Genomic DNA, 17,040 nt, shown 5'->3' with positions numbered 1-17,040 from the left:
AGACGTACAAATCAGTGAATGTGACCTTACTGTAAAATGTGAGCCAAACATATTTTCAGGGGAGAAATGGACAAGACTCAACTATGCTGAATGTAAGATAATTAATTTGCTCTTCAGTTCCTTTTAAGTGTATCATTTTCTTATGCCAAAGTATAAACTGTGGAATATGTTTCCAGTAGTGTACTCTGTGCTGCTGTTAACCTCCTGAGGACTTGATTGCAAATAAATAAGAAAACTTTATGCTTTTAAAAGTATGGCATTACTCAAATATCAGAGGTTGGTTTTTGTTTGAAATATTTAAGATGTTTAAACAACAGAAAGGCAAATAAGCAGAGAAATTACTTCTTTCAATTCAAATACTACTTTATAAGTTTAATTAATGCATGCCCAAATAAACATTTCTCTTCAAAGTTTCAAAATTGCTGCTAAATATAATGGAACAAAGAAGGCAGACACTACTGAAAAATCACAATTATGATGTTTATTAAACAAAATAAATTTAAAGAAAAATTTCTATTAAAAAACATAAGAATCATATCCAAATTTTAGCTTCCCCATCTTCTTTGGTATTGAACTTAGCATTAAGGATATAAAATATTTTATTTTAAAGTTTAGTCACTAGGTCCACAGCAAGTTTCCATATAAAAAAAATAGGAAATCAAGTTATCTGGAATTGTCTTATTTGAATAATCAATGTATGCATAAAAGCAATCAGTTATGTGTGTGCAGGAATGAACATCATTAAGCAAACAGTCATTCATACTGGAAATATATCTTAACTTTTTAATGATTTTTCTGCCATCATTTTACCATGTTATCTGAATAGTAATTCAGTAAACAAGTGCTGTTACTCACTTAACTAAGGAACTACTCTCCCAGGAAGATGGCACCGCCATACCAGGACTTGGCAACATTTATTTTTTTTAACATGGCTACACCATTTAAAAAAAGTCTGTATTTCTCAGAATGGTGTGCTTCAGGCTTTTCATAAAATAGTATCTGAAGATTGCTAATAGCATTAAATTAATATTAATAAAATCCAATTCTGTCTTTTTTGTTTCTTAAAAATTACTTAAAACCAGACGTTGTGTTTCTTTTAAGGGTAGTATTATATGGACCACTAAATTAGTCAAGCCAAACACTTCCAGAAACAGCATGGGACATCCAAACTACTTTTATTCCTTTGACAAATTCTTTACCTACTTCAATTCTGATTTCTTCATGTCCTTGCTTTCTTGTGTGAAGATATCTTCCCCTTCATTTGTGAAAATGAATCTGAGAAAAAAATCCAATAACTAGGGCGATTTTTTTTTTTTGCATAGATTTGTGACCACAAATAATTGAGCGATTGACAGCTTCAGGGCTAACACTGTGACTGGGAACAAGAAGAGTACAGCCATAATAAAATACAACTATCTACCAGGAGGACTGCATACAGACATCTTCGGCCATGTAGGCTCTGGGCCCTCTGGAAATAAGTCAGTTGCATGGCCAACATGACGAAGAAAATAACAATGTTCAGAATCAGGAAGAGTCTGGTGTAAGAAGCGGACAGTGACGGGGCTTTGCTGTGCATAGTCGTCACCATCCGCGCCGGTCCAAACCGGCCTTTCATCAGGCCATCGTTCTTGTGTTTCTCATACGTCACATCTGCAAAATCTAAAAGGTCTTTCATCTCTTCATCTTCATCTATGGGCTGTTCTTTCTGTGCCAGAATCTGGGCTTTCTGCCGAATCTTTTTTTCATTGACTTCAATCTGTGCAAAAATATCGGGGACGGCATCCACAAATTTATAGCGCTTGCCTACCCTTCGGTTTTTCTTGGACTTGCGCTGCTGCTGCTGCTGCTGCTGCTGCTGCTGGGAAATGGCAAAAATCCTGTCGATGGCCTCCTCAGTCTGCCTCTTGTCTGAAAACCTCAGCAGGCGCTCCGCGGTCTTCCTGAAGCCGGCTGTGTTGCGGACTCGGGACAGGATCTGCTTCTCCAGCAGCTGGAACACTGGCTTAAAATGCTGCAGGCTCCGCTCCACGATAGCAGCATAGTCCCTCACCTCAGGGACAGTGGTGCTCTTGATGGCTGAGCTCCGGTCAAACAGAATTTTCTGACGATCGGCAATGACCTGTGCAAAGGCAGACTGGCCTGGGGTCTCATCTGTCCAAAGGTAAACAGCATAGGCGTGCTCCCTGGTGGCTATGAACACATCCAGCTGCTGGGGGTCTCCGTGGATGCTGAAGCTCTGAACATCCACGGACGGCCCGATGAAGAGGTAAGCTGCCCTGGTGATGGGACTTCGGAGGTGCATGGTGACATTCACATAGTTTGTCCCGTTGTAGGGATAGCCCCGAGGGTAGGTCACGGAAGCAAAAGTTGCTTTCTCACTGTAGCCGGTATCATCCATCCAGTACATTTTATAGAGCCCATCTCGCTGCCTGATGAAAGCCCCATGGACGCCATCCACCACTGTCTCCTCAAAAGGGAAGTCCACGTTGTGGAAGAAGCTCGTTGCCGTCTCCAAGAGGCTCTCCTCTCCCAGGTGGACTTCATCCACAAGGAGGAGAAGCTGTGGATGCAGGAGGATCAAATTCCTCTGAATGTTCTTCAGACTGAGCTGGGGGTTGTAAGCTCCCACACCTTCTCCTCGAATGAAAACCACTCCATTTTTCTCCGCTGCGGCGACCACCCTCCCTTGGCAGCTAGCTGCTAGGTCATGCTTGTATTTAGACCACTTTGATGAACAGTCTTCGGTGACCTGACCTTCCCAGGGAGAAAAGCAGCTCTTGGACACAGCTGGGGAAAACATCAAGACGTTGTTGAAAAAGGTATACTTGGGCCCGTAGAGAGCCTCCGTGATGAAAGGCACACCATTGGGAGCAAAAGTAAATGAGTTCTGATCAGGATGCTCATGCCCCGCATTAAAATTTCTCCATCCTTTGATCCAGTCTTTGTATTTGTTTCTGTGGACAATGTCATATATTGCACGGCCCCCAAGTTTTCCTGACTTGAAGGAAAGAAAAGACCTATTGAGTTCCGCAGGCAGTGCACTTCCGTAAGTCACAACGCCCCAGTCTTCAAAATAATGCAATGTAGGGGTGCCAAAATCTGGAGGAGGGACAGATTTCAAGCTGGCATCATACCTGAAAGAATTCATTTTAAAAAATTAATTGGTTTTCTAGTGGAAGTGAAAATAACACATCAGAACACACCGATGCTACCCAGAGCGCTGGCAGTGCAGACTGTAGTAGGGACATGCCGGGAGCCAGTCCATCCTTGCTGCTTCAAGGGACCTGGCATATATGGCATACTGTTCTTAATATGTTTGCTCACCTTCTTGGCACTATGTGTTCTAACCAAGGTCTCTGAGAAAGGTTGTTTCCCCAGGTAGGGATTTTCCCCTGAAGTTAGGGAGGGAATAAAACCTCTTAAATAAGTGCCAGGCGGATAATTAATCACTTTAACTACGAACAATCATGCTTAAGCTACATAATCTTTACTCCCTGGAATGGAGATAAGAAACGCCCTAACCTTTGGAATAGAGATTGATAGGATTGTAATCAACTGGTATAAATACAGATGTAACAACACAGAACTTAGAAGACAGAACTTAGAAGACAGAACCTACACAGAACCTAGAGACAGAAGAACTTCGCTGGAGAGAACATGGCAAAAGATCCTGGACAGAAACTGGCAACAGAACCTAGCGAGAGAACCTGGCTGAAGAACCTAGAGACAGAACCTGGCTACAGAACCTGGATAAAACATGGCAAGAGAACCTGACTAGAACCTGGTGACTGAACCTGGCTAGAGAACCTGGACAGAACCTGGCTGGAGAACCTAGTGAGGGAACATGGCTACAGAACCTGGCTGGAGAACCTAGCAAGAGAACATGGACACAGAACCTGGCTGGAGAACCTAGCAAGAGAACATGGACACAGAACCTGGCTGGAGATCCTGACCAGAACTTGGCTAGAGATCCTGGCTAGGCTGCTGATCAACTGAACGCTGTCTCCGTGTCATTCCTTCTTCGCCGACTCCGTCCACAACTTTGGGGACCCCTGGACCTGCTGGGGTGCCCCCAGCAGGGACAGTTCTGAGAATACCTGTGGATGGTCACACTGTGCAGGAGAACTAACACCTTGGGTGAAGGGAGAGGAGAATATCTTTACAACATGTGATCCTTGGATTTGAGCCTGAAATGATTACTGCTGCTAATGACTACATGAACCTTCTTCACTTAACCATGTCAGAGCTGCCATCCAAATGACTGGGGCTCATGGATCAGAAAATTAAGTACTTCACCCAAACCTCTAGCTTGAGGGGCTCCCATTCTAGGGAACCCTGTATTTCGATCTAGAACCTAACACGCCTTGAGTTGCAATGAAATATTTTTCTACAATAAATAGTATTATTAAAGTTTGGCAGAGTACTTTTTACCCTCTAAAATTTAATTTAAATGGAGTTAAACTTCACATATTAGATACAATTTACTGTGAATACCACATCTAAGAATATAAATAGATAAAATTCAGGAAACTATCAATACTGAGGATTTCTAACTGTGGCTACCACTGCCTAGCCCAGATCTAAAGCTTTTGTTTTAATCTACAGATGATGTCATGCATTTTGGACAATAAATGACCTGTTATTTAGGATAAATGTTTTTTATCAAGTAATAAAAAATTAACATTAAACTTCCAAGTGATTAAGAACACAGGTTTTTGATTCAGAAAGGCCGCAAAAATAATAAACATGATTGTTTGCTTTTGATGATTTGAAATAACAGCCTTGATAGGTTCATGTAATTTCCTGCTCAAGGGCAAAAAGGCAGACCTGTGTCATTAGCTCGTAGAGAATTTGTTCTACAGTGAATCAATTGTGTATGGCAGAGTTAATCTTATTGGTGTTTGAGGCTGTTTCATCTGTTGCTCTAGAGCAGGAGTGGGCAAACTTTTTGACTCGAGGGCCACAATGGGTTCTTAAACTGGACCGGAGGGCTGGAACAAAAGCATGGATGGAGTGTTTGTGTGAACTAATATAAATTCAAAGTAAACATCATTACATAAAAGGGTACGGTCTTTTTTTTCAATAGTTTTATTCATTTCAAACGGGCCGGATGCGGCCCGCGGGCCGTAGTTTGCCCACAGCTGTTCTAGAGTCTCAGTTTCAGAACATCAGAAAACGTGTCTCTCCCCAGGCCTGGTATAATAAGGTTGGCTTCCTTTTGTGATTTACCAAATCCAGACACAAGCTGAACTTTCCATCCTTCTTTCAGTTTTTGGACAGTTGGTATACTCTTATCAGGCAGATTTTGAACCAAGTCAGACTTAGCATTAATCTAAGTTAGCTTTATAGTCAGCTTTATAGAACTCTCTCGGTTGCTTAAGTGAAAATACAATTAAATAATGACTTTATCTCCCTAAAAGGCGTCAAGAATGGTTGCATATTAATATATTTAATTCACCTGTGAATACAGTTTTTAAAAATGCTGGTTAAACTAGAGACAATTATCTCTTTTCTAGTGTTATTTTCCTGTTAACTGTTTAAAATTTAAAAAATAATGAAGGGAAACAATCACACCACAGAAGCTTATTTTAGAGTTGAATGCAAGTGTAAGTGTCAAAAGCTTGAAAAGACATAAGAGATTAATTATCAACTAGTTCCCTGTAATTTTTATCTTCATTTATTGGATGCCAGTAATATATTTGGCAGGACTTTAAAAAGGAGACACAGGTTCTCTTTCTGGTTTAAAAGATTAAGGCCAAAAAAAAAATTACATGGTTCTTTTATTATCAAAGTGAAACTGTCAAAAACTGTCAAACACTTCTAAATAGTTTTGAAAATTTAGTAACAGCTTTGCTATTAGATTATAATGCTTCACTTACCAAAACAAAACAAATTATTTGGGGTGTGATTATCAGAAGAACCCAGTCTAAATTAAGTTGATGGTTTTCTCTTTATACAATTTCAAAAATGATGTAAATCAAAACAGGCATATCTGTAAAACAGTGCGAGCCTAGGACATCTCTAACATACGAAAATCAAACTGCAAACGGTAATTAGATTTAAATGTCAGGAAATGTTTCCAGCAGAGTTTCAAACACTGTGATAGGAATTGAATTTGCAAGTACTAAAGCTTTAGATTAGTTTTTTTTTATTGTTGTTTTTTAAGGCAAAAAACTAGCACACCTGTACCCCTGGGTACAATTTCTTTGCAAAGCCCACGCAACGTGTCCTACCAGAGGAATTCCGTGTGGAGAGTGCACCAGCGCTGTCCTTTGGAGGGGGTCCCTGGGCCTTCCACCACGCGGTTCTTCCTGATTTGGTCAGCCAGCCAGTTACCACTGCCGTTACGCATGACAAACTTATCCAGGAACACTAGCTGGCTTTCTGGACCATAAAACCAGTTGTAATTTGAGTCTGCAATGGCCACAGTCCTCTGAAATCCTGGGGAAAGAAGTTTTACAGAACTAAGGTAGGTTTGAAACTGCATATCCCCATAAAGGCCTAAACAATGATTTTCAATCCTGCCTGCAAATTAGAATCAAGTGTGCATCTTGGATAAAAATGACAAATGAAACCACAATGCCCACACTCCACCCCGGACCAATTAATCGGAACCCCGCTGAAGGTCCTCCACAAACCTTGTGTGCAAGTTTGTATTTGTTGTGTGGCAACTTGTCGTTGGTGATGAAGATGCCACGACGACTAATGACGTACACTGCCCACCTTCCCGGGTTTCCGGGGCCCATACTATGTGCAGTTATGTTTGCACAGATACAGGCACTATCCTCTTGAGCATGGTCAGCTCCTGGACCTCAAACGAGCAATAGCTCTCCTACCAACTCAACCCACATCCTACGCCAAAACAGTAACACAAATGCCTCAGTGTGCCCTCCAATCAAGCGGAAGTTATAAGGTGTAGAGGAGAAACTGAGTTTCCACAGGAAGAAAACCTAACAATTCCCACAGAGATCCTGCAGCGTGTATTGCTGGTCGTTAAAGGAAAGAGGGGAAATGCAAATATCATACTGAAATGGGTCAGAAAAAGAAAAGCAGGGAAGACAGGATATGCTCCAGACATTCTTAAAGAAGAAGAATGGGCGAAAACGCCGGGTCAGACAGCACTAGTCACTAGAATAGCCGCTGGAGAGAAAAAAGAGAAAGGTTGAAGCAGATTGACTTAACACAGAATCCCTTCCAAATGTGACCATGACTGCATTTCCATAATTTACAGCTAATATTTTTGCTTCTAACAGTCTAGTACAGGGGTCCTCAAACTTTTTAAACAGGGGGCCAGTTCACCGTTCCTCAGACCGTTGTAGGGCCAGACTATAGTTTTAAAAAAAACTATGAACAAATTCCTATGCACACTGCACATATCTTATTTTGAAGTAAAAAAACAAAACGGGAACAAATACAATATTTGTATTTGCATGTGGCCCGCGGGCCGTAGTTTGAGGACCCCTGGTCTAGTAATTGCTTTTCTAAATAAGTCTTATTATAAAAAGTGATTTTCTGAATCTTTTGAAAGCAGATGATATGTTTTATTCCTCTTTGAGTCTTCCGCCCACCACATAGGTGTTCAAGAAAGGTTTGTTGAGTTAGTCAATGGACACAAATACTTGAATCCTCTTCTTAGAGGTGTTCATGCTGTCTTTTCCAGCTTAAGCAGCAGCTACGTAAACAGCTCACAGCAGACCCGAGCCCTGCTGCGGTTGGCTGTTAGATCTCAGCTCAAATTACAGAACACTGAGGCCATTAAAGGCCTTTGGTTATCAACATAAACTATAAAACAGGTCGCTCTGGTATGTCTAAGAATAAGCAATAAAACAGAGTTTTGTTTTGTTTTTTTAAAAAAAAGAATAATATATTAAAACCAAGTAGGACTTATATCAGGTTAGTTTAACATTTAAAAAATTAATCAGTGTAATTCATCATATTATCAAAATAAAGAAAAAAACCGTATCATCTTCATAGATAAAAAAAAAAACAAACCAGTTTTGAATGTAAGTCTAAATTAAATTTTAATATGGTTCTTTTGCTCTGTATTATTTTTGAGAAATTAACCCAATATTGGAGATTCTATCCAATCCATGTGTATACAACCACAGCAAAAAAGATTTAAATACTGAATTTTTTACTGTAATTCTAGAATCATCATCTGAAAACTTCATTTCACTGGAGGGAGGAGGGGAAACCATCTTGATTAAAAACTACCTCCTAAAATTTTTTTAAGTCCTGTTCAGAAATAAGAAGAGTTACAAGGCTCTCTTAGAAATAAATCAGTTCTTAAATCATATATATTATTTTTTTTTTTGAGTCAGTTCTCTTAGAAGACTAAGCTACATAGCAACAAGAGATTAGTTTTATAGAAATTCACTTTTTGGCTATATTCCTATATTTTATACTATTTATTTCAATAAAAAACTTAAAATACTAAAGCCCCAACTTAAATATGTAGGTGTAATATTTCATTTTGAATCATGTCTATATAGTTTGGAAGAAAAAATTATGAACTAAAAACCAAAATAGGATTGACTGGGGATCACATATAAAGGAAAATGAACATATAATCATAAATGTTTATATTCTGTTTTGATTCATGAAAATGATTTTTGTATAAGTATGCATGGTTTACACATACAAAAATAAAAGTTCTGTGGCGCCTACCAATTCTATTTGATCCGCCATGCTCCAAGCTTTACAATACCTAAATCACAAATCCTCCCGTTAACTCCCGAGATGTTCTGGCTATGTAACTCTTACATTGAATTCTATTTTGATTTTTTTTTTTAAATCCCTCTAATTGCAATATGGCTCAAACCCCACATTTCTCTAGCCCATTTTCATAATCAGGAAACATGACAATAGTTAACGTTGACCCACTTGCGATTCCTCACTATACCTGGCAGGATGGTTCTATACATAAAAGCAAAGTGTTGCTTAAGCCACGGGTGACCGAAGTGGTTGATGTCGAAGTGCCTCTGCACGAGGAACATATACTGGAAGAGTGATCTAGTGGTGTAGCTGCCGTACGCGACCCCTTCATAGAGGGAGCCGTCCGTCACCTCTCGGAGCAAGACCAGGGACTTCTCCATGATGGTCAGAACTTGTTTGGTCCATAAGTAGGCTTCTTGAAGATACCCTGGAGGATGAAAACACATGGAAACGATGACTAAGGCTGTAACAAACATAAACAAAAATGTGGCCAAATAAAGCCCTCTGAGTTATCTGACTCCTTTATAATACAAATTACATTTTGTAAAACTCCCACTTATCAACGTTATAAAGAACGTCCTGGGATTGTGATGGGTATAGGATGTAAGTTAAGAAGTTCCTGAATACAGGTCATTTATTAATTAAATGAAGATAAACCTTTAAGTGAACATCAGTCATTTTCCAATCTTTAATAAATTGAAACCACATCACATCTAAGATCACAAATTCCACATAATGGGCGGTCTTCAATTTATTCTATCCTCAGACAACAATTTCTCACATTCTTTTATGCTTTTAGATTGAAGTGGCAACTTAAGGGCCAAAAACATCAGCTGGGAGTCCAGAATCTGCCAAAAATGAGCTACGTGGTTTTGTTCAAGCACTTCTTCAACCTGTCACATTCTTCAATCTCCCCAAGTGAAAATTAAAGGTCTAAAAACTTTTTTCAAAATCCTTACAACATAAATGCTAGCTTTCTATAATTCTTGCGAGACTAGCATTTAAGTAACAATAACAACTCCCCACATTTTTATAACATTTGTAATTGACACAGCACTGAACATAATCCTACTTAATCCTTTTAATAGCTCAATGATGCATTATTACTCTGAAGTTACAGAAAGGTTGACTTGTTCAAGACCTTGGACACATGACTGAAAATGAACAGAACTTTGATCTGAGCCCAAGTCTTGAGATTTAAGGTTTGTTGTCTTGCATTTAAAACACACAGCCCCCGAGGATAAAATTAAGCTCCCTGCCTCCTAATGCGGGTGGAGTCTTACTGCTTCACTCCCACGGACGTGTGTGTGGCCGTCAGTGCTGAGCACTCCGTCATGGCTACTAGTGTGCTGGGTATGGGGGCTTCCAGAGGCCCAGGACCACAGTTCCCAGCCTAAATCCAAGACCCAGGCTAAGTAAGTCCTCGCCCCCACCTCATGTGGAAACACTGTTCTCAGGCTCGCTGGTCAGAGGTGACTGTTCATTGTACCCTGGATCTGTCTGCCACCCAGCTCCACACCTGGCATGCCAATTTTCTGGGTACTTTTCAGCTTCTGTTCTCTAATCGTTAGGGTTTAAAATTTCAATCATCTTCATGGTTTCCCTGTCGGTAGCCTCCATCTGCAACCAGACACCAAGGCGACTGATGCTCACTGCTCCCAGGACATCAGATAACCTGATTTTCCTTATAAAAACCCTGTTCAGGAGATATGAGGCAATGTCCCCCAACATATTTTGCAAACTTCAAATCTGTCATATGACGTACCATTGCTGTGATTAATGCTATGCTTCCACCATCCACATACCTTAGCTAGAATGTTCGTCATCATTTTCATTTAGCAAATCCTAAATATCCTTCAAAGTTCCATGAACCTTCTCAAGCTCACTTAAAGAATATTCGAACGTAATACACTCGATGATATGAAACCATAACTTCATGCTACCTCTTATTTAATTCACTGGTGCTATTATAACTCTTGGGTAACCATTTGAACATTTCACATCTCTCTTCTTTCCTCTCGGTTTGTAAACTGCTTACATGTGGTCCTGTGGTTTCTGTGCACCAAGACTTAGATAGGGTTAGCAGAATAGACAGAAAATTCTAATTCTTCCTCTTTGGAGATTTTATGTGAATCCAATGTAACTACGGTGTGCTCTAAGCTACCTCAGTCAGTACCTGCAGGCTGGCCTGGAGAACATGGAATATTGGAACAGCCTGACCAAAGTAGCTCTTAACGTTGGAAGGAGTATGCCAAGAAAGTGAGGACTACAAGCCTAACTGAGGTGTGCAAAACCAGAGATTTCACCCTTTTTCTACCCAGTCTTCTCATAAATAACTTTAATCAGGAAAAAATACATATGAAAACTCCTACCAGGGAAGAAGTACAAATTTTGCTCCAATCTGAGCCAGCCACAGACCTTGGGATTAAATTCTGTTTTTGTGAGTGTAGGGGGCAAAGGAAGCTAGCATGAAAATTCACCCTCTTAATTAAGCTTTCCTTATTGCTAGAAATTAAATTTCTATTCCCAGAGAGGCAACAAAATATCGTGAAAAGAGATTGAACTTTGAGTTTGACCAGAAGTGGGTCAAAAATCCCCGCTACTTATATGGTTAATGTGAGAATTCATATTCTTATGGGGAATATAAGAGTTAAATCCTTTTAGACTTGCCAGCTCCAAGTATATATTTAATGTCCTTATAATTCACTGTGTTCTTAGAGCAGCTTTTAAAAATATAATCTCATTTAGTCATTTATAAACTTCCACAGGAGTTGTAATTAAGACAGAATTATAAGAACCAAGAAAATGTAATACTAGCAATTATGTTATACATGAAGGCAAAATAGCTATACAATCCACAAAAGTTACTTCCAAATTTGACCTAAATGATCCACATTGGTAGTTTGAAGTCTTTAGAGAATAAGCGTACTGGTGTAATGATACACATCTGTGCAAGGAATATTGATTTCAAATAATAAACCACCTGTTCAGCTTTTAAAAACTCCATTTTCCCAGGCTGGCTGTCTTCACTGTTAAAATTCTCTGGAAAAATCAATATTTACGACTGGTTCTGTGCTATAAGAATATGGCTTGGGCCTTAGCCGGTTTGGCTCAGTGGATAGAGCGTAGGCGTGTGGACTCAAGGGTTCCAGGTTCGATTCTGGTCAAGGGCGTGTACCTTGGTTGTGGGCACATACCCAGTGGGGAGTGTGCAGAAGGCAGCTGATTGATGTTTCTCTCTCATCGATGTTTCTGACTCTCTATCCCTCTCCCTTCCTTTCTGTAAAAAATCAGTAAAATAAAAAAATAAAATAAAAAGAATATGGCTTAGGCCCTAGCCAGTGTAGCTCAGTTGGTTGAGCACTGTCCCATGCACCAAAGGGTCACTAGTTGGATTCCCAGTCAGGGCACATGCCAGGGTTGTGAACTCAATCCCCAGTAGGGGGCATGCAGGAGACAATTGATAGATGTTTCTCACATCAGTGTTTCTTTCTCTCCCTCTTCTCCCTTCCTCTCTAAATCAATAAAAGCCTATTTTAAAAACATGGCTTGGCACAATCAAAAAGCCCTAATTCAATAACCTTCATGCTAATATAACTAGCAGAAATGAAGATGTCTCTCAATTCTCTAAGAGATAACCTAGTTATTACTTCATCTCATAGACTTAGGATCAAATATGAACATGTACTAAGACTAGTTATAAAAAATGCTTTGCTCATGCCTGGCTGGTGTGGCTCAGTGGTCGAGCATTGACATATGAACCAGGGAGCTAACAGTTCAATTCCCAATCAGGGCACATGCCTGGGTTGCAGGCTCGATCCCCAACAGGGATCCTGCAGGAAACAGCCAGTCAATGAGTCTCTCTCATCACTGATGTTTCTACCTCTCTCCCCTCTCCCTTCCTTTCTCTGAAATCAATAAAAACATATTTAAAATGCTTTGCCCGCAACATGGCAGCGACGTCTCGTGTCAACCCGGGCGTCCCTCAGCTGTGTCGACACGCACCTTGGTTCATCAGAACTAGGCTTCCTGTGAGCAGAGCCATGCAGTTGGTGGGCTGGTGATTGTGCAGGTATTGAAATCCCCATCCTCTCCTGTATGAGGTTTCATACATATAGCCCGAGGCGTTGGCAATCACTTCAAGAAACTTCTCCTGCTGCGTCTTGCTCAGGTAGTTGTACAAGAAGTCATAGGCAGTGGCAAAACCCACCAGGGAGTGAGCGAGCGGGACTTCATCCCAGGGAGCATCTTTCACCAACCTGGAAAGGAAAAGAAGCCGGCAAATGAGTGCAACAGGGCTCACAGCTTTCATCACACCTTTCATGTGTCTATTACCCAGAACTAAAGGCTACAACTGAAGATATAATCCAAGAGGTTTAATGACACAGAATCAACTTCCCTCCGCATTAAACAAGCATGAAGTTTAATGTGAAAATTACAGAGTTTCTTTCTTGATGTTCCCAGCAATATGAAGATGCTGGGAATTTTTACATTTGATATTTTTCCTCTTGCTGAGAGGTAGACGAATATATCCAAAGAGATCTGAAGCACGTAACATGTAGCAGCAAGGCAAAATTCTCTGGCATATCCATTTAACTAGGGTTCACCCTCCCCTTTCTACCTGCATAAGAGGTCCTGTTCTTATGACTGCCTCGCTAAAATGGTCAAACATGCATATCCCTTCCTATTTCCCACAGGCTGGTCAAGGTGAAGGTGGCATGGTCCATAGCTTATGAGCTCTCAATCAGGACAGACTCTCTGCAACACTGTGATGCAGGCACTGGCTAAAAAGATGATGTAAATGAATGAAATAAACTGATTCTATTTCTACATCTCCTTCTTCTCATAAAATAAACGGCACTGCCTTTAAGGCCCTTTGAGTAGTTTTCAGAGAAGCCTAAAAGCTGATCTGTGAAGTATTAAACTGCCATTTTTTCTAAGAAGCCAAATTTCTGCTTGACTTGCTGCATTGTTCGGCAAGTATTTTAATAGTGTGTGGCCTGCGTTAAACAGGAAGCTAAGAAACATCTTTCACAGTCACAATGCTATGGAATTATCCAGAAAACCCTCCCCATCTGTTCAGGATGTATTTGAGTAATCTCTACGAGAGGAAAACAAATGAAGAGTGTGCCGTTCTTGTGGGAGGTGGAAGAAAGCTCTCAGTTAGGGATTACACTAAAGCTTAACGTTTCTATGCCAGGAGCCTCCTTTGGCAATTTAGTGAAGTGTTAGCCTCTTTCTCAGGAGGTCTGAAAATTCATAAGCTGAAATACGTAGGGATACAAGGAAATCTCTTACTTTGAAGTATAATTATTAAAACAGATACTTTTTTTAAATTGTGATACGTGCTTCTTTATTAAATAACAGTATTTAACTGCAAGATTTAACTATCATAATTTATAAGTAGTGATGAGCACAAATAATATTTTGAGATGTCTATAGTAACTGTGTGTGATATGAACATATCTGTGATCTCTGTGACAAAGTTACAGGTTCTCCCAATAGTTGGTTATCTACATTCATGATTTGGAAGAAATAAATTTTGGTGAGAGTTAGTAAAAATTAAGATGCAATATTTCCCCCACACAAACTCCACAGACCCCAAGTTAAGAATACTTAACACTTAAAAATGTCTGAGAGACTTCTTCTAGACTGTGTTCTTCCTTTAGGAGTTTATATCAAAGAACTCATCTGAGTGAGGTCTTGTCTGGCCACCCTGTCAGAAGTTCATCACTCCCCAACCAACAACCTCTCATTCCCCTTCCTTATTTTTTGGTGCTCTTACTATACATATGTATATATGTACATATGTACACATATATGCATGTGATACTGTATGTGTATATATCCCTTACTGAAATTTAAGTTCTGCAACAGCAGGGTTATTTTCCCTGCTCTGTTGTATTCACTATTGCACCCACAATCCTACAACAGTGTCTGGCACATAGTAGACTTTCAATAAGTGTTCTTGTTAAAAAGAAAAAATGAAGGAACAAGCTTATAAAACTAGGCCACACTGTTGACAATGAATATGCAATCCTTATGACATCAGAGGTTTGGAGGAATTTCTAGGAATTTCAGAATAATATCAGTTTGGTTAGCTGTGCTGGTGATACAGACTGGTGCTAAAGTGACTACGGTTGATGAGTTTCTTAACCATTTGGTCACAGACAAAGCCACCTTGCTGGTCAGCTTGCCAGTGTGTGTACTGGTTGTAAACAGACTGTGAAGAGTGTGAATTAATTCCCTACTTCCAGGAAAAAAATAGTAATTCATACTGCAAGCTCACTGTCAGGGAGTTAGGAACACAGTCTCCACTGACTCACGGTGACTGGTGAGCCAGGCAGAGAATCCAAGTCATTCATTTCCCAGCTCTGTTGCATCTATAAATGACAGCATATACATCTAGTCATGATAAAGCTGATGTCAATGAACTGTGACCACCTACCAAACTCTGACACGTCTGATTAACCAATGAACTTACTTTTATAGATAAAAGGACATTTAATAGGATTCTCATTCTTTAAGAAATATTATTATCCAATTTCTGTGAAAATTTCCAACCTCCCATATACAGGTACTTATTCCAAGTAGTTTTCATTTAAATAAAATACTCAAATATAAAAATAGTTCATAGTACCATTGGGTTCATCACTACTAAATCATTATGAAATCTGGCCTATAAATAAATAGCTATATTTCTAAAAGGTTATCTAAATCCTTTAACCATCAATGCATTAATACAAGGATGGTACAATATTCACAAATCAATAAAAGCGATACATCACATAAACAAACTGAAAGACAAAAATCACATGATCATATCTATTAACACAGATAAAGCATTCAACAAAATCCAACACCCCTTTTTAATTAAAAAAACAAAACAAAAAAAACAACTCTCAGTAAAGTTGGAACAGAGGGGTCATACATCAACATAATAAAGGCCATATATCACAAACCTACAGCCAACATCATACTCAATGGGCAAAAATTAAAACTATTTCCCCTAAGGACAGGAACAAGACAGGAATGTCCGCTTTCACCACTCTTATTCAACATAGTATGGGAAGTCCTAGCTATAGTGATCAGACAAGAAGAAGAAGAAAAAAAAAGGCATCCAAGTCCTCTAAACACTAGAACTACGGAATGAAGTGGCCACCTCAAAAAATGAAGCGGTCCCCTCTCTGGAGATATTCAAGAACAGAGATATATTAAGGAGGGATTCTCTGAAAAGGAATCATGTGTTTGTCAGAATGTTAGGCAGAGTTTTCAAATTACAAATTATAAGCTATTAATAAATTGTAGAATGAACATGGGTTATGACCAGCATATTTTTAGTGTCATTTAATGGAATGGAATAAGACAAAGTACAACTTTCACTTACATATTTACATATGTAGAGTTAAAGTTATACGTACATTGTGTTGTGATGTGCACTTTGATTCTTATTGTGGGTCACAGTGAAAAAGGGTTTGAAAACCACTGTCTTAGAGGGTAAAGGTGACACCAAACAAGCAGCCCTCAGATGCACCCTGCAGGCAGACAGGACCCGGGCCCAGGTTCAGTGCGTGGAGCTGGGTGGAGTCCCGGCTTCCCAGGGCACTTTCCAGCAGAGGGTCTGGAGCCAGCACTGAGGACAATCCCATGTGAGATCATCAGGAAGGAACCCAGACACCGGAGAAGTTCAAAATGTTCACAGTAGAGGGCAGAGGTGCTGTAGGATGGAGGCAGATGAGAAACACCAAATGGGCCCAGGCAATCAATGCAGGAACACAAATAAGTGATCACTGTGTGGAAAAACAACAACATACATCTCCCATCCCCAAAACAATTCTGTCGGACTTTGAAGCCATTTCTATTCCAGAGGGATGATAAAATAATGTCTATGAACAGCACCCTACACCAATAATGGTTCTTTTCTTTCATGTGCTGGGGACAGTTTCAAGGAGTACTTCTTAAAATGTAATTTGGCAATAAAATGGGGAAAAAGTCAGTTTAGGATTTTTATTTGGGAATCATGAAAAATTTGGAGATGTGCTATCTCATATGTTGCCATAAAAGAGAATTAATGAATAAATTAAATTTAAATTAAGTTATGAGTCAAACTTGTGGGCTATGTTCAACAAGCCATGGACATTAAACAGTTTCCCAAATTTCAGATCTCCAGTTTGTCATATTGAAAATAAAAGTTGACCCTCCCTTCCCCAAAGGCTGAATGTAATCACACCCTCTCCATCTTCTCTGCCCAAGTGACAGGCCATGGTAGGAAAGCAAAGAGCAAAAGATTCAAACTGGCTTCAGTAATACTTTAAAGTCTTTCCC

General features: G+C 39.7%; 1 protein-coding gene across 10 annotated transcripts in view; it reads right to left on the bottom strand.

The window, feature by feature from the left end:
* Positions 1 to 459: 459 nt before the first annotated feature.
* The window catches only part of DSE (dermatan sulfate epimerase), a 57,973-nt gene continuing 41,392 nt past the window's right edge, over positions 460 to 17,040 (bottom strand). For 8 of the 10 annotated variants that reach the window (XM_036316465.1, XM_036316467.1, XM_036316463.1 and 5 more), the window contains 4 exons: positions 12,721 to 12,974; positions 8,903 to 9,142; positions 6,234 to 6,441; positions 460 to 3,134 (listed from right to left, as the gene is read on the bottom strand). In XM_036316465.1, the coding sequence (XP_036172358.1) occupies positions 1,364 to 3,134; positions 6,234 to 6,441; positions 8,903 to 9,142; positions 12,721 to 12,974 (2,473 nt within the window). In that variant the 3' untranslated portion in view covers positions 460 to 1,363. Of the gene's footprint in view, positions 3,135 to 6,233; positions 6,442 to 8,902; positions 9,143 to 12,720; positions 12,975 to 17,040 lie in introns of those variants that run through there. The other 2 variants (XM_036316470.1, XM_036316471.1) reach the window with 2 other exon arrangements.

This window comes from Myotis myotis, unplaced genomic scaffold (assembly GCF_014108235.1).
Source record: "Myotis myotis isolate mMyoMyo1 unplaced genomic scaffold, mMyoMyo1.p scaffold_m19_p_7, whole genome shotgun sequence".
Lineage (NCBI taxonomy): Eukaryota > Metazoa > Chordata > Mammalia > Chiroptera > Vespertilionidae > Myotis > Myotis myotis.
The sequence above is the reverse complement of the archived record's forward strand: the minus strand, read 5'-3'. Positions and strand labels throughout refer to the sequence as shown.